Source organism: Tenrec ecaudatus, chromosome 6 (assembly GCF_050624435.1).
Source record: "Tenrec ecaudatus isolate mTenEca1 chromosome 6, mTenEca1.hap1, whole genome shotgun sequence".
Lineage (NCBI taxonomy): Eukaryota > Metazoa > Chordata > Mammalia > Afrosoricida > Tenrecidae > Tenrec > Tenrec ecaudatus.
In genome coordinates, this window is record NC_134535.1 from 22,236,880 (window position 1) to 22,254,871 (window position 17,992).

A 17,992-nucleotide genomic window follows, 5' to 3' on the forward strand; every position below is an offset into this window, starting at 1 on the left:
GTCGGAGTGGGTCAGAAAGGAGGAGCAGTAAAATGGAAACTGGCTTAAATTCTTTGGTGAGCAAACGAGCTGGTTTCAAACCATCAAACCCCATGCAAGTCCGTCAGGCTCTTAGATCCAGAGTCCCCCGCCTCTCCGTCCTGCTCTCAGGCCACACGATGCTCTCATCTGTGTCTCCTCCCCTCACCTCGCCTCATTCCCGTTTTCATTCCTGCTTTGGGCCAGAGCTGCCCGTCATCCTGGTTTTACCCCTGCTCCTGAACACGCTAGGCTCCCGTCCTAGACCTGTCTTTCTTATCACACTACCAGCATGTTTTCGTGCATGATTTTGAAATGCACAGAGGGCAGGTATAGTTGCTGGTGGAAGGGACATTGAGGCGGTGGTATGAGAAGCTGGGGCTGGGGGGGGGGGCGGGCGGTGGTGGGACACAGGACGAAGAGGCGTCACGTCCAGTGGCCGTTCCCTTTGTAGTTTGCTCACGTCTTTGGCCAAGCCATTGGTGAGAACACAGGAAGGACACGGACTTCCTGGAATCTAAAATGAGTGTTTTAGAATAAATACAGTGAGTGTTTTTTTCCCCACTTTATTGGGAGTGCTCACAGATACGATAACGATCCATACTTCAATTAGATCGAGCATGTTTGTGCAATTGCCGCCACCAACATTTTCAAAACATTTTCTTCCTTCTTGCACAAAATGAATGTAGGGTGTTTTTTTGGTGGTGGGGGACGGGTTGCCTTCATTTAAAGTAGACTGATTTTCACTTCTGATCTCTTTCTAGGTTGACTTCGCTCACCATCACGTGTCATCAAGAAAGTGTTTGGGAGGAAGGCTTCCCTCTGCTGGCAGCAAACCCAATTTAGAGGAGGACTGAGAGGCAGTGGAGGTTGGTGACTGCTCCCGGCCGGAAATGGTTCAGTTTTAAGTGTGACTTCATTCTGCAGCACAGCAAAATGAGCCAGAAGGGGAATAAGAATGAAGAAAGGTCTGCCCAAGCCAGTTTAACGCCCCAGAAACCCATTCGGCCTTACATTTGCTCGACGCCCAAAGACCTCCAAGAAGAGAGAGACTTCTTGGCCCGCCATGTCTTCCCGGAGCTGAACGAGCGCTGCCAAGCCCGGGGCACCTATTTTAAAGCTGTGGACCTGAGGTGCTCGGGCCTGGAGAGCCCGGCACCCGTTGCCCCCCACCTCCTCCGACAGCACTCCTGCCTCGCCTCTCAGCATCTGAAGCTCTGCCTCGACTGTGTCAACAGCTGCCTCCCCTTCTTCATCTGCGTGCTGGGGCAGGCCTACGGAGACTTTCTCCAGGACTACGCCCCGGGCATCTTCTCCAGAGCCACCGACTTGTCCAGTTTATCCCCCGCAGAGCAGAAGCTCTATGTGGCCGCCAAGAACGGTTACCCGTGGGTCCTGGAGAGCCCCAGCTGCAGCCTGACGGAGCTGGAGGTCACCCAGGCAGCTTTCCGGAATGCGTCACCATTTCAGTATTTTTACTTCAGGACTGGACCGAGCCGGCCCCAGTCTTCGGATAGGGAAAAGGAGGGGCCGTCCCCCAGCTCTCTGAAGCGCGACATGGAAAAACTGAAGATGGGAAAGCTTAAGGCCAAGATTCTCAGCAGAGGGCTCCCCGTTAGGTTCTACAGAAGTCTCCAGGAGTTGGGTGAGCTGGTCTTCAAGGACTGGTCTGCTGTGATAGAAAGCCTTTACCCCTCCACCGTGATGCTGGAAAACATAGGTGAGCAGACGTAGGTCACTGGGTTCCTGATGAACAGAAGGTTAAGGTGTGGGATGTCTCCCTCTGTGAGAGGCATTTTAAAAATTAAATGGTGAACTGCATCCCTCATGCATTTAAGTTGCTGCGCTATCCTGTGGCATGCATTTCTCCATTGTTTTTAAAGCTGAGAGGAAGAGCAAATAAATTAGTCACGGACAGTTATTTAGGAAGTCATGGGCTCAGAGAAGACCTTGAAGACCTGGTTGGGCACATGAAGATGTCTAGCGCTGAGTCTCAACTAGGCCCACGTGTGTTCTCCCTCCTCCTGTCATTCCCGCCCCAGGAAACGTTGGGTAATTTCCCTGAATATTTTTGTGTATTATAAATGAGGAGTCTACAGGTTTCTAGAGGGTAGAGGCCAGAGAGTCTGCTAAATGTTCGATAATGCAGAAGATAGTCCACTTAAAAAAGAATTATCCAGCCTCAAATACCAGTAGGGCCAAGAGTGAGAAACCTGATCTACAGGGAAGGGATGGAGACGAGGAATAATCTGGATTAATCGTCTGATGTCTTGTGTATATTATCATATTTAATCTTATCAGTTGGCCCAGTGAGGGAGGCATTATAATTTCTGGTTTGCTGTTTAAAATTTTGACTTCTCTCCGTTACTGTTATTTCTATTTGTGTTGTTGTTATTAGTCGCCACCGAGTTGGCGCTGACCCACAGTGGACTTAAACACAACGAAACAACGTCCGGTCCTGCCTCATTTTCATGGCGGTTGATACACTTGAATCCATTGTTGCATCTATGGTGGAGTGTCTTTCAACCCAGAGTGCTCATCTTCCAGCTTGATATTGGACAATACGCTATTGTGATTCATTAGCTGTTCCCTTGCCAATTTTCAGAGGGACATCTCCAGGCCTTTCTTCCTAGCCTGGCCGAGTGTAGAAGCTCCATTGCAAACCTGTCCATCAGGGACCCTGCTCATACTTGAACATGCATGGACATAGCTTTCTGCATCACATCCACACGGAAGCTACCGCACTAAGATAAACTGACACGTGGGCGGTGGGCCTCCCATTGTGTAGGTGAGCGGATGGAACACGGGTATAGCAGCTAGGTCATTTACCCAATGTCCTGCAATGAGTGAGTGAGAACGTAGGCAGGATTGGAACCCAAGTACCTTTGACTCCAAAATCAATGGCTGTTCTCCTGCACATTTCTTCAGAGTATGGTCCGTGGACCAGCAAATAAAGTTTCAGCATCTTCTGAAAACTGATTAGAAAGGCAGAATTTCACTCCCCATTCCAGGTCTCCCGACTCAGAATTGGCAGTTTGACAAGATGGCCAGGTGATTTGCATGCACATGAAAATTAGGAGACCATTGCCTGACGTCACATTGCCTGAATGAAATGATTACTTTCACTTTTCAAAATACAATTTTGTGGACATGTGACAAACTAAAATGGAAGAGCAACATCAAAATATATCAGATAATCTTCACCTAGACAGACATCAGGAAATATCTGTGAGATCCATAAAATTATCTGTAAATAGGGCTTTTATATACATCTGTGTAGTTGGGAGGTGGGCAGCACAAAGATGACCTGTGTTTTTGACTAGGTTCTCAAAAAGGTCAATGATCCCAAATGGTTAAGAATTTCTGATATAGTGGGAATACAAAACAGTGGTGTGAAGTGCATTCTCAGATCCTCCCTGGGACTTTGAGTATTCTAGGAAGAAGATAACGCTGAGGTAAGTCGGAGTGCTGACCCACCTGGAGTCACGTGCATATAGTGTTCAGTGTTATTTTTGCCAGGTGCATCAAGTCGATCTCCACCCACAGCAACCCTGTGCACAACAGATGAAATGCCACCTGGTCGTGTGCCACCTGCGCAATCATCCCTGTTCTTGAGCTCAATGTTGTAGCCCCGTGTCAATGCATCTCATTGAGGGGCTTCCCCTCCCTTGTTGCCCTCTACTTTACCAAGCATGGCGTCCTTCTCTAGGGACTGGTCTCTGCTGACAACTTGTCCAAAGTCTGTAAGATGTCTCCTCATCTTTGCTTCTAAAGAACACTCTGGCCTTTTTTCTTCCAAGACAGATTGGCTTGTCCTGGTAGTCAGCCATGGTACTTTCAATGTTCGTCTCACAGTTCAAATGTATCGCTTGTCCTTTGGTCTTTCTTATTCAATGTCCAACTTTCACATGCATATGAGGCAAGGGAGAATACCATGGCTTGGTCGGGTGCAACTAAGTCCTCAAAGTAACATCCTCGCTTTTCAACACTTTGAAGAGGTCCTGTGCAGCCGATTGACCCAGTGCTATGCATCTTTTGATCTCTTGACTGGTGCTCACATGAGCACTGATTGTAGATCCAACCAAGACCAAATCTTTGATGTCAATCTTTTCTCTGTTTATCATGATATCACCTACTGGTCCAGTTGTGAAGATTTTGGCTTTTTTTGCATTGAGTTGTAATCCATGCAGACGCCTGCAATCCTTGATCTTCCTCAGCAAGTGCTTCAAGTTCTTTTCAGCAAGCAGGGTTGTGTCATCTGCCTACTGCACGTGGTTAATACCTCTTTTCTCCGATCCTGATACCATTTTCTTCTTCATATGATCCAGTTTCCCAGATTATTTGGATCTCTAGAACAGGCCATCGTATCAATCACAACTCTTTTGGTTTTACATGACTCAGACTGACTTCAATGACAAGGGAATTTGAGAAAGGAATTTAATGAAGAAAAAAAAAAGCTGGCTTATGTAATTGTGAACTCAGGACTAGGACTGGTTCAGCTCAGGCTTCATCTAGTGGATCAGTGGTGTTTCCAGTTCCTGGCCTTTGTTTGTCAGCCTGGTTCTGCCTTCTTGAGGTAGCTCCAATCCCTGGCTCCTCCATCATCAAAGAATAATGACTGTAGCAGTTCCAGGTTCAAGTCCAGCAGAAACAGCTCGAAGTCCTAGCAGTGAGTCTTTCTGCCTCTGACTACTTGACCTGGGTCATTTACTTCTATTTGACCCAACGCCCAGAGGTCAAGAAAATATGATGCTCTTCATGCAGCCATTTATTTATAGATTATTACATGGGAAACTTTTCTGTGTTAACTTTAACCCAAAGGATAATGCTTTAAAAACAGAGTGATACATGCTTGCATCGGCTAATCCTGCACTGTGAGTACTTCTGGAGGTGGAGGTGGAGTCGCTGGAATTGGGGTTGAGGGTTGCTGGATCCCAAATGATAAAAGGACCCTAACTGAAGGTAGGGTAGTGAATGGATGGGAGCATCCAACAGTATCTTCAGGATTGGAGTATTGGATTCTGACAGACACGACCTCAGATCCTAGATTTCTCACTCGTTGGCTGAGTGACCTTGAGCAAATTATTTAATATCCTGGTAAGTCTCATTTTCTTCTACTCCAAAATGGGCTAGCACCGCTGTCCTTAAGAGCAACCAAACGTGCAAAGCACCTGAAAACAGCAAGGCACGGATTAGATACAGAGTAAACAGCAGTTAATAAGAATGAGTAAGAACAAAGGAGTTCTGGAAAAATATCTGCATTTGGCTAAAGTCTGAAATGTGGTTAATAGATATTCACTACTTAATATGTAGAGAATATCCACTGATGACCATTCCATCTTCAAAACTTCCTATGTAGACTCAGCCTCTGGCAGATCCCCTCTGACCACAGGCGAGGGACTCGACAGCTTTGTTATCAGACAGAGATGATGGTAAACTTGATCATAGTGGATCAAACTATGGGATAATATGGTGCCTGCTTAGTTGACCTCCCTCTTGACTCACCTTGAATTTCATCTAGGCTTAAACATTTCTCATTTGTTCCATGATAGATATTTCTTCTTCGGCTTTTTTTTAAATTTATTTTTATTTTAACAATTTATTGGGACTGATACAATTCTTTTCACAGTTCATACATATACATACATCAATTGTATAAAGCACATCTGTACAGTCTTTGCCCTAATCATTTTTTTCTCTTTTCTTCTTTTACATTTTATTAGGGACTCAAACAACTCTTACCACAATCCATACATATACATACATCAATTGTATAAAGCACATCTGCACATTCCCTGCCCCAATCATTCTCAAAGCATTTGCTCTCCACTTAAGCCCCTTGCATCAGGTCCTCCCTTTTTTCCCCCCTCCCTCCCCATTCCCCCCTCCCTCATATGCCCTTGGCAATTTACACATCGCTATTTTGTCATATCTTGCCCTATCCGGAGTCTCCCTTCCCCCCTTCTCTGCTGTCCCTCTCCCAGGGAAGAGGTCACATGTGGATCCTTGTAATCAGTTCCCCCTCTCCAACCCACTCACCCTCCACTCTCCCAGCATCATCCCTCACACCCTTGGTCCTGAAGGTATCATCCACCCTGGATTCCCTGTACCTCCAACCCTCATATGTACCAGTGTACAGCCTCTGTCCTATCCAGCCCTGCAAGGTAGAATTCGGATCATGGTAGTTGAGGGGAGGAAGCATCCAGGATCTGGGGGAAAGCTGTGTTCTTCATCGATACTACCTCACACCCTAATTAACCCATCTCCTCTCCTAAACCCCTCTATGAGGGGATCTCCATTGGCCGACACTTGGGCCTTGGGTCTCCACTCTGCACTTCCCCCTTCATTTAATATGATACATATACACATATATACACATACATACACACACTTATATCTTTCTTTTTTTGCATGATGCCTTATACCTGGTCCCTTGGGCACCTCGTGATCGCACTGGCCGGTGTGTTTCTTCCATGTGGGCTTATTTGCTTCTGAGCTAGATGGCCGCTTGTTCACCTTCAAGCCTTTAAGACCCCAGACACTATCTCTTTTGATAGCTGGGCACCATCAGCTTTCTTCACCACATTTGCTTATGCACCCATTTGTCTTCAGCGATCCTATCATGGAGGTGTGCAGTCAATGATATGATTTTTTGTTCTTTGATGCCTGGTAACTGATCCCTTTGGGACCACTCGATCACACAGGCTGGTGTGTTCTTCCATGTGGACTTTGTTGCTTCTGGGCTAGATGGCCGCTTGTTTCTCTTCAAGCCTTTAAGACCCCAGTCACTATCTCTTTTGATAGCCGGGCACCATCAGCTTTCTTCACCACATTTACTTGTTCACCCACTTTGGCTCCAGCCGTTGTGTTGGGAGAGTGAGCATCATAGCTTCTTCGGCTTTTTAAGTACACCTGTTGATCTTTTCTTTTTTACTCTTTGTTTCCTTCTTTCTGTTTCATTTTTTATTGTTTCTGTTAGGTTTCCCAGTTTAGGAAGCATAGAAGGAGCGGCTGTGTGGAGACAATGACTGAAGCCATGGCTTATCTGAGATGGGGATGGGGTGCTGGGGGGACTGGATAGCAAAGCCTGAGTGTGGGAGGAGAAGGGAGCACCAGAACTTATTGTGATGATGTTTATACAATGCTTTTAAAAAAATGACTTAACTATGGAAATGTATGATATGTGAATTTTATATCAAGAAAACTACTGAAAAAAAAGAAGCCAAAGTTGACAAATGGTTAACATGGATGGAGGAGGAAGAGTTTTGCTTAGGGGGCATTGAGTTTATGGTTTTTTGGGGTTTTTTTTGAGTTTATGTTAATGATGGGGGAATAATCTGGAAAAAGTTATCAATAATGGTCATACAACACAAAGAACATAATCAACGACACTGAATTATACATGTAGAAGTTATTGATTGGAGAATGTTCTGTTGTGTATATTTTTGCCAAAATTAAAAAAATTACATTAATAATGAGTACTAGGAAAAATATTTTTAAATTGATTGTGGTAATGATAGTAACAGTCTTCTTGATAAGATTGAACTATTGCATTATATGATGTGTGGGTTTTTAAAAAGACTGTATATTGGAGGTAGGAACAGATGATTTCTCCATTATATTCTACGTCATTGATTTTGGTTAATGTTGAAAGATAAGCTTGTTTGATTGTATTCTTATATCTCTGTATGAACCAAATGTCCTGAGTTAGAAAATGCAGAACGAAAGACTTATAGAAGAAGGCTTTGGAAAGAAGTGCCAACTTATTTATTGTTCTGGTGTGGGGTGAGGGGTCCTCTACTACTCTAATCACCCAGGTCATTCTAAGATCTCCTACTCCACAATGGAGGCAGTGAGAGGCTATTTGGGTAGCTGCTGGTTTTTGTGAGGCAGTGTAGAACTCTCAGTTTGTGATTTTGACTCTCCAAATAAATTTGGAGCTCCTTGGAGATACCTGAGATTGTGGGTGAGGGTCTACGGTAGCTCAAGAGACCAACTGGTCTGTGAGATCATCTCCAATGCTAAGATTTTGAAGCACGAAGCTACCTTTGGCCACACGGTAGGCCCCCTCTAAGCCTGTTCCACCTTCCACATGAACCACAGGGCAACCGGTTTATTGTGGAAGTACAGATGACTGTCTCAGGAAGCTATCAGCCTAACTACCTGATGCTCTGTGTCCTACATTTGTTGACAATAGCTTCCCCTATCTATCCACCCGCTCCCCTCCCCCACCCCAAACAACAAAGAAAAACAAGAGAAATAAACCTGTGGAGTACGCACGTCTCCAGCGACAAGAAAACATCTTTGGCCTTCCAGAACACCTTGACTTGAGTTAAGCAATGGGTTTAGAATCACAGCGAGCTGAAACTGGGAGGAGTCTCAGAGATCATCCAGTTGACTGGCCCTGCTCTCATTTTAACAGAGAGTTCAAGGGACGTACCTAATCACACAGTGCTGCTGTACTTATGGCTGCCATATTTATTAGGGCTTATCACGGTAAAATTGCACCCTACTCCTCCAACCCCTGCCATGGTTAGAGTCCCCATAGAATTAAACTAGGGGACTTCATATTTAGCTATGGAATAAGAGCATTAAACATATTTTTATGTTCACCCTTGTGATTTGTTGGTCTTGAAATTACTTGAGCTCCTATGCAGGCATGTACAAGCACCAGGAAGAGTAAGTTGTTTGTGTGTTATTTGCTCTCATTAGCAGATGGAATGGGCTGTGTAGTGGTGGCCCCCTCTACTGTGAGCGATGGCACCAGTAAGTTAATCGAGATACAGAGGGGAAGATACCTTTCCTGAGTATCGATAATAACCATGTGCAATGGGCAACGGGAAACGAAACATCTAAGAGGTTGACATTTATCTTTTTAACTCTAAAGACTACAAACACAGCTTTGAGCGTTCCTATCACGAAGAGTTTACCAAGAAGTGCGAGCAGGAGTTTGTTATTTCCAAAGAGTCAAACAGGATCTTCGAAGCCCTGGAAAGATTTGCCTTAAAGGACGTTGAGTTTGATCTGAATGGTGCAGCCTCGGCCTCCAGTTTAGACTCTGTGCTGAGGTAAGATGTAAAGAAATCCCTACCTTTCCCCCAACAGCCCGGATTTGGGAAATGCGATCCACCACCTTTGGAATGTCCTGCGTCACTTCCCTCATTCAAAACTGGTTCCTTCCTGTAAGAGAAGCCCCCTGCCAGCCATCTCCGGGCTAGAATTCCCTGTCTAGGTATAATTCCATGTTTGCGCATGCTCTCTGGCTAGTTCATAGGCTTTCTTCCAATCTCCTGACGCTGACAAGCCCCTGAGGACAGGCAGCTTGTCTTCTTTTCGATTTCCTAGAGCAAAGGCAGTTTAAGGAATTGCCGAGCATTTCTGAGTGACTTTAAAGAGAGTAAATTGGATTAAGGAATATACGTACAATATTTTTACGCAACTCACACCCACGGTCTACATTTGTCAGTTGCTCCTTCCCCTGAGGGAGTTGTTGTCATTAGCATCCCTATGTAAAACCAATTTTTAATTAAAAAACGGTAGCGTAATGCATTTACAAAAACATCTCTGGGAGGAAGGGAGCATTTGGCAAATAAATGTAGATGGTATATTACATGTGTGAAATGTAGTATGGTATAGCTTACAGAGGGCTTCAACATACATCTTCCACTCATGACTGAGTACATTCTGATATCTAGCCAGCAGTTCTTGGATGTCAGCTGTGGGCCATATAATTATTTGTGTAAGGAACTGAGTTATGTTGTCCAGTGTATGCGTGCCTTCACTGATTTTCCATTGTCCTATATCCCAAAGCTGCCTATCTTTCCCCGGCCTGGGAGGTGACGGACTCCAGTCGCCGTCTCTGGGCATTTGAGAGGCTGAGACACACAGGAAGCGAGGTGGTGGTGTCTGTAGTGCCCCTCCCAATCGCATGCTCAAAAAGAGAGATTCTTGGGACAATTTATGTCTTCACCCTCATCCTCCAGTTCTTACCATGGGTCTCATGAGTGTCATTGTTTGAAATAACCCCCCGTGGATGGGATGGCCCCTGGCTGGCCTCCCCCTGAGAGCACCACCCGCACACTGACCACCTTGGCCCACTCAAGCTCAGAGCCACCGACACTTGTGTTCTGGGAACCCACGCCAAGAGAAGGACTAGGCTTACTAGAACACGATGCTCAGACTATAGACTACAAGAGATATGTACAGGTCAGAAGTCAAAGTTTTATATTTACATAGGCCAAGCCTTAGAGTGAGTGAGCAAGTAGCTTGCTGGCTGCTGGAGGCTGGGGTTAGTAATGGGGAGTGACGCCTCACCAGTACGAGGTTTCTTGTGAGGCTAATGAAAATGTTCTGTGAATAACCACTGGGCCATACTGTACGACGACACATCTTATGGTGTGCGAAAGACAGCTCAGTGAAAAACAAACAAGAAACTTAGGTTGTAATTTTACGTATTTCAGAGTGGTCAGAGTTACAAGAAATTTTATAAAGTAACAACTTGAATCATCCCCAATAGAAAACTCAATCAACTCTTACCTAGATCCTCTGTGTTTCAACATCCAGGGCTTTGCTTGCTTGACCAATTGGAAATAAGGCTTTGTACTGTAAGTTCCTGAATGGAGTGTATAGGTCAACCGAAAAAGAGCATTCTTCCAAAGTTTCCAAGCATCGTTTTCATAAGTAGCTTTCATAAGTACAACCACCGAGCTCTTTCCCCTTAGCTTGGAAGGAACCACAGATGGCTTCCCAGTGTTTTCATGTCCTCAGGACGAAATCATGAAGACCCTGGCCTAATGATGGGAAGGCGTTTATGTTTGTAGTTGTCCTTCATCGATGACACCTGCTCAGCGCCAAGATCTGTTCTATGCACAGAAGTTACAGAAATAAACAAGAGAAAAACTCCCTGCTTCCCTGGTGTGGGCATTAGGCTGTAGAGACAGGCAAAACTTTTAATAAAGGTGTCAAAAATGGAAGCTGCTAGATACCCTGGTGGCATAGTGGTTATGTGTTGGGCTGCCATCCACATGGTTGGTAGTTCAAAGCCACCAGCAGCTCTGCGGAAGAAACTGTCAACAGTTACTGTGGTGGAAACATACAGGGGGTTATTATGAGTCAGCATTGACTCAATGGCAGTGAGGGTTGTTTTTGTTTTTAAATAAAACCTGAAGTTCTTTAATACTTCCTCCCACCCCCCACCCCCTACTATCATGACCTCAATTCTACTTTACAAATCTGGCTAGACCAGAGCATGTACATGGGTACAGATAAGAGGTGGAAACACAGGGAATCCAGGACAGCTAAACACCTCAGGACCAATAATGAGAGTAGAGATACCAGGAGGGTAAGGGGAAGGTGGGGGGAAAAAGGGGGGAACTGATCACAATGGTCTACATATAACCCCCTCCCTGGGGGATGGACAATAGAAAAGTGGGTGAAGGGAGACATCAGACAGTGTAAGACATGAAAAAATAACAATTTATAACTTATCAAGGGTTCATGAGGGAGGGAGGGTGGGGGAGGGGAAATGAGCTGATATCAAGGGCTCAAGTAGAAAGAAATGTTTTGAGAATGATGATGGCAACAAATGCACAAATGTGCTTGACGCAATAAATGTATGGATGGATTGTGATAAGAGTTGTACGAGCCCCCAGTAAGATGATTTTAAAAAAACCAACACCAAAAACCAGAAAACTTGAAGTCCATTGGAACACTTAAAAGGAACAGGGCATCCGGTAGGGTGGGAGAAGGCCTCACAGAGAAAGTGGCTTTGGGGTGATTAGCAGAAGCAAATAAGGGAGCAATCTCTGCAAAGAGAGGCTCCAGGGAGCACGGAGACCTTGAGGCGAGGAGCCTGTGGGGGAAGCGGTTGGGGTCAAGATTGGAGATACAACCCCTGTGGGGGAGGGCAGGCTCACTCACTGTAGGACGTGGCCTCTCACTGCTTTTCGGGTGAGACGCGCCCTGGTCGGACTTCGATGTTAACAGACTCCTGACTGACACTGGGTTAACAGATGGCCAAGGAAGGAGAAGCAGGGCACAAGATCGGATCCTTCCATTTACTTGTTACCGTCAAGTCAGTTCTGGCTCTTAGTGACCCTACAGGAAAGGTTAGAACTGCCCCTTTGGGTTTCCGAGGCAATGAATTTTTTCAGGAGCAGACAGCCTTATCTTATTCCCTTGGAGAGGTTGGTGGGTTTGAACTGCTGACCTTGTGGTTAGTGTCCAAACACATAACCACTATGCCACTAGAGCATGCTCTATCTGTGTTAGATACAGTTTATAAGTATAAACTGGTAGGTGCAGTTTAGCTGGTTCTGACGCATAGTCACTAGATGAACAATGGAACAACTTGCTTCCCGGTCCTGTGCCGTCCTCACAATGATCATTGTGTCTGGGTCAGTCCATCTCAGGGAAGATCTTTGTTCTTTCTATGCTTTTCAAAAATCCAATGCCAGGATCTTCATGATTTCTGCCCAAGAATCAGTGGAAAATGGGGGAAAAATTGCAAAGCATTCTTTGGGCAGGGGTGGGATGGTTATATTTTAATTCCTGAATTTTGTAGTTTAGTATTAATATCACCTGTGTACAGGGGTGTAGAACAAATATTATGGTCTTTTTAATACAAAGGTAACACCTGTCTTATGGAAAAACTGTATTTCATATCTACACAACCAGCTGACCTTTTCCAAACAATAGCTCAAATAAAAATTAACTACACAATCTCTAAAACAGAGCAAGCAGCTTCCCTTTAAGCTGTTCCAGGAAAAAAAAACTGACCCATAACACATTATAAGGGTGATTTCAAGGTTATAATTAGAATCACTATTTTTAGCTCTTCCTCCCACCCCCACTCCCATGCGCTCAATTCCAGTTTGGGCACATTTCCCCCGCTTCACTTCAGCATGATCTGAGATCACAGGTGAGCAAACTAACATTGAAATATTTAGTTAGTTGGCGGTTCTAAAATTCAAACACCTTAACCATTTGCTTGATCGTATCCTTTACATTTTATTTAGGTAGCTAACACGACAAAGGACCATTGTTAAGTGTCTCATTCACGAGGCATTAATTATCGCCAGAGCTTCATGCAGGCATCACCATGACCTATTTCTCAAACCATTCTCATCACCCCACATCGAACCCTTACCGTTAACTGCACTCAAGTTACAGGATGTAATTATTAAAGCAATAAAGCATTGAGTCCTGATTTGTACAAATGCAGAGAGGATTCTTAGGAAGCAAAACTATTTAATGATCCTGCTTTAGGATTTGGGCTGATCCTCTTGTTTTGCCAAACCCAAGAACCAGGTTTCCTTACTTCATTCATTCCCTCAGCAACTTATGATCCGGTGCTGGGCTGGCTGCTGCAGGTCTGATCACAAGTGAGAAAAGCCCAGTAACTCCCCCAGAGAGCTCACCTTCACCTTCCTGAAAGACCCAGTACGTATCCAATGACAGGTCTAGAGCTCAGGGCTGGAGTTTATATGAAGAGGTAGGCATGGTCCTGAGGATCCTTGGCATTCCCAAAGCTTTTCTCCCCAAAGTAAAGCAAAGGGGCAAGTTACATTATGCTTACACCAGTTCTTTAAAGAAAAAAAAAATCCCGTTTCTGTAATATGATCCACTGATAGGCTGTGGGTTTGGTTTGATTTGGGGCTTATAGGGAGAACACCCTGGTAGAGGAGTCAACGACTACTTAGCGAGTCACTAGTAATTACGGTAGTTTAATTGAATTTCCAATTTTGTGATCCTTGACATTGATGGGAATTCCTGGTACCTGGGTGGTTCAATGTTTTGTTTCCTCTTAGTGTGGTGCTATGTCACACACCAGCCTGGTGGTGGTAATGGTGGGTGGTGGTGGTGATAGTGATGGGTGGTAGTGGAAACCCAAGGAAGGAGCTATGAGGACCCTGGACGGGTATGAAGAATTTGTTCTCATGGATGCTGGAACAGGTTGGGTTCCTGATATGACTCCAGGTTCATAATGGACAACCCTGGATTTGTGTAGTGTCTAGAAGTTACTGTTCCTTCATTCCTAACTTTACACAGGACACACAACACTGAGCTAAAGCCCAGGATGAATCATGTGTTTAGGCTCATTTGAGGTCAAAATTGGGACTCAAAGAATTCAAACTCACTGCCACCGAGTTAACTTTGACACATAGTGACCCTATAGGACAGGCTAGAACTGCCCTTGTGGGTTTCTGAGACTGTAACTCTTTTTAATTTTTAAACCATTTTATTAGGGGCTCATACAACTTTTATCACATACAACTCTTATCAATTGTGTAAAGCACATTTGTACATGCATTGGCCTCATAATTCTCAAAACATTTGCTCCTCATTTTTCCCTCCCTTCCCATTTTCCCCTCCCTCATGAACCCTTGATAATTTATAAATTATTATTTTGTCATATCTTGCCCTATCCAACATCTCCCTTCACTCACTTTTCTGTTGTTCATCCCCCAGGGAAGAGGGTCACATGTAGATCCTTGTAATTGGTTCCCCCTTTCCAACCCATCCTCCCTTCACCCCCTGTGTTTCCAGTTCCTATCTGTACCAGTGTACATCCTCTGGTCTACCCAGATTTGTAAGGTAGAATTGGGATCATGATATTGGGGGAGGAGAAAGCATTCAGGAACTAGAGGAAAGTTGTATTTTTCATCATTGCTACATCGCACCCTGACTGGCTCATCTCCTCCCCGAGACCCTTCTGTAAGGAGATGTCCAGTGGCCTACAAATGGGTTTTGGGTTTCCACTTTGTACTGCCCACCTCATTCACTATGATAAGATTTCTTGTTCTGATGATGCCTGATACCTGATCCCTTTGACACCTTGTGGTTACACAGGCCTGTGTGCTTCTTCCATGTGGCCTTTGTTGCTTCTCAGCTAGATGGCCACTTGTTTACTTTCAAGCCTTTAAGACCCCAGACGCTATATCTTTTGATAGCCGGGCACCATCAGCTTTCTTCACCATATTTGCTTATGCACCCGTTTGTCCTCAGTGATCATATCATGGAGGTGAGAACACAATGATATGAGTTTTTGTTCTGAGACTGTAACTCTTTATGGGAGTAGAAAACCTCATCTTTCTCCTGCAGGGCGGCTGGCGGTTTTGAACTGCTGACCTTGTGGTTAGCAGCCCAGCATGTAACCACTAGGCCACCCAAAGTCCTATCTCTTAGAGGCCAAACATAAACAGGAAACCTCCTCTTTTTCTCTTACTCCTTTCCTTCTTCCCTCCCCCTTTCCTAAGTATTTCACTCCTGTGTTTTATTCTACTTTTTGCTCTATTTTACCTTTGCTTTTTTTCCCCCCTAGAATAAATCCTCTTCCCACTTACAAGTCTATTTTGCTTGTGTCTGGAGAACGTGGCTGTGGGAAGTCCACTCTGATCGCCAACTGGGTGAATTACTTCAGAAAGAAGCACCCAAGGATGCTGTTGGTCCCTTATTTCGTGGGGAGCACGTGTGACAGCAGTGACATCATGTCTGTGATCCATTACTTCATCACGGAGTTACAGGACAAGATCTATGGTAAGAGCGTTGCACTTTCACACTCATTCAGGAAGCATCGGGTGAGGTAGAAAGTAGCGGTAGAGGGTTGGACCCAACCCTCTCTCATGTCACAGCCCAGTGTGGGGGTCCTGGTTACATGACAAGTGCCTCTCTTCCAGGTGGTCATTTGGGGACACAGGCGATTTCCATCTTGAGGTGGTGCCAGTCTTTTGGGCAGGGGTTGGGAACGCCTGACTTGCGGGTCATACAGAATCATACAATCATTAATACCAGCTAACACCACACACCTCACCAAAGAGAAGCCATTCCAGCCATCATATTAGATGTGAGTTAGTTAAATGTTTGACCAGTACGGCCAGTGAATGAGGTGATAAAGATCCAAATGGGCCCTGGTAGAAGAACTGTTCCCCACTTCTGCTTAGGACCACACAGGGCCCCCTGATTTTGTCTAGGGTCAGGAGAAGGCACACCTCTACTTTAAGTCTCAGACCAGAGTGATTCAGGTCACATGCACTCCCTTCCAGCTAGCAAGAATGAGTCACACTGGGACTCCACTCTGTGCAATTGGTAGTTTGAATTAATGACATGGGGTGTGGTTGTCGTTGTTTAGTGCCATCAAGTCAGTTCCTACCCCTGGCTCCCCTAGTCCTGCACCGTCCTCACGAGTGTTCTTACGTTTGAATCCATTGCTGGGGCCACGGTGCAATCCATCTGGTTGAGGGCCTTCCTCTCCTTTGCTGCCCCTCCACTTTACCAAGCGTGAGGTCCTTCTCCAGGGGCTTGTCTCTCCTGACAACATGTCCAAAGCATGTGAGATGAAGTCTCTCGATTCCATTCCTGCTTCTAAGGAGCATTCTGGCTGTACTTCTTCCAAGACAAACTTACTGATTCCTTTGGCAGTCTGTGGCACTTGCAGTATTCTTTGCCAGCACCATAATTCAAATGCATCCATTCTTCTTTGGTCTTCCTTATTCTGTGTCTGACGTTCACATGCATTTGAGGCCATGGAAAATATCATGGCGTGGGGGCAGATATACCCTAGTCCTCAGAGTGACATCCTGACTTTCAACCCGTCTTGTGCAGCAGATTTACCTAATGCAATGTGTCACCCAATTTCTTGGCTGCTGCCTTCACAAGCATGGATTGTGGAGCCAAGCAAGGCATAGCCTTCCATGAATTTAGATGGCAGTTGCATTCTTAGAAAATTCCTGGAGAGGGAAAAATCAGTGTAAGTTTTCATGCAGAATGCAGATCGGAGTTGCTCTCTAGGCTGGGTTATTATGAAGACTTTCCCTGATGTAATTGTCCGAGCGAACATTGGGAAGTTGGATAGACAGAGGGACAAGTCTTTCTGTGTCTTCCTTGTGTTGTAGGGTGTCTGGAATTTCTGGAACCACCTCTATTGAAAATCACAACTCTAAAGAACTTCCTGTTTCTCTAGTGTTTGCTGTACTTTCCCACCCCCAGGCCTTGACCTATGCTTTTGCCTTGCTCGACAGTCCCTTGCTCTCCACCCTATCTGTGCATTCTCTAAGGCTCAGCTCAGATGCCTTCAGCACGAAGCTGCTCTTCACTCTGACAGAGAGCACATTCAGCAGTCTTCAAACTCATATTCCTCTTGAAATGTGTTTGTGATGACTCTTTGTGTATCGAACTCATTCCCACTTCTCTCAGCATCTTGGCCTGATAGTATATGTGTGATTTCTTCTCTTCTCGGCATGCAGCACAGAACCTTGCACATAATAAGTAGCTGATAAATACTAACCCTTCCCCAAACCACGCTCACTGCCATTGAGTCAATGCGAACTCAGAGCAACCCCATAGGACAGGGCAGAACTGCCCTGAGGAGTTTCTGAGACTGTGGGCAGCAAGCCTCATCTTTCTCCTGCAGAGTGTCTGGTGGTTTTGAACTGCTGACTTTGCAGTGAGCAGCCCAAGACATAACCACTACATGACCAGGGCTCCCTGATAAACACAAAGGTAAATTTAAAAAAGCAACCTTAAAAACCCTATAAAACCTTTATTAAACAAAAATATCAAAATGTGAAGTTATTGTTTCTCATCCTAGCCTTCATCTAGGTCTATAGACTTCTGAAGGAGGTGGTTCCCCACCCTTCTAACCCTTCCCTGAAGAATTCTGTGCTCTTTGACACACGTCAACAGGGCAGGTTGGTGTGCTTGGGGATTTGAATCATGTCCCTTTGTGATATTCTTTGAGTCCAGGAACAAAAAGAAACCTGAAGGGGAAAAATTAGGGCCGAGTCAAGACTTTCTAATGAAATGCCAAGGTCAGCCCTTGCTACCCTTGAAGAGTGAGCAGGTAGGTACATTGTTGCGATGTGGGGAAACATGTCCTTGGCTCACCTTTTGTAGCCTTATCAATGAGCTTTTCCGTGTTCGTAAGCTTCTTCATACTAAGCTCTCACCACCGTCCCACATCCTTGGAGAAAAACTA

The 17,992-nt window shown here is 45.1% G+C and overlaps 1 protein-coding gene across 1 annotated transcript in view; it reads left to right on the forward strand.

Annotated features, from left to right (window-relative positions):
• Nucleotides 1-827: 827 nt before the first annotated feature.
• LOC142451355 (putative tetratricopeptide repeat protein 41) overlaps nt 828-17,992 on the forward strand; it is an 80,198-nt gene continuing 63,033 nt past the window's right edge. Inside the window, exons 1-4 of the mRNA XM_075553203.1 lie at nt 828-1,738; nt 8,906-9,086; nt 14,605-14,613; nt 15,341-15,555. Of these exons, the coding sequence (XP_075409318.1) occupies nt 955-1,738; nt 8,906-9,086; nt 14,605-14,613; nt 15,341-15,555 (1,189 nt within the window). The 5' untranslated portion in view covers nt 828-954. The remainder of the gene's footprint in view (nt 1,739-8,905; nt 9,087-14,604; nt 14,614-15,340; nt 15,556-17,992) is intronic.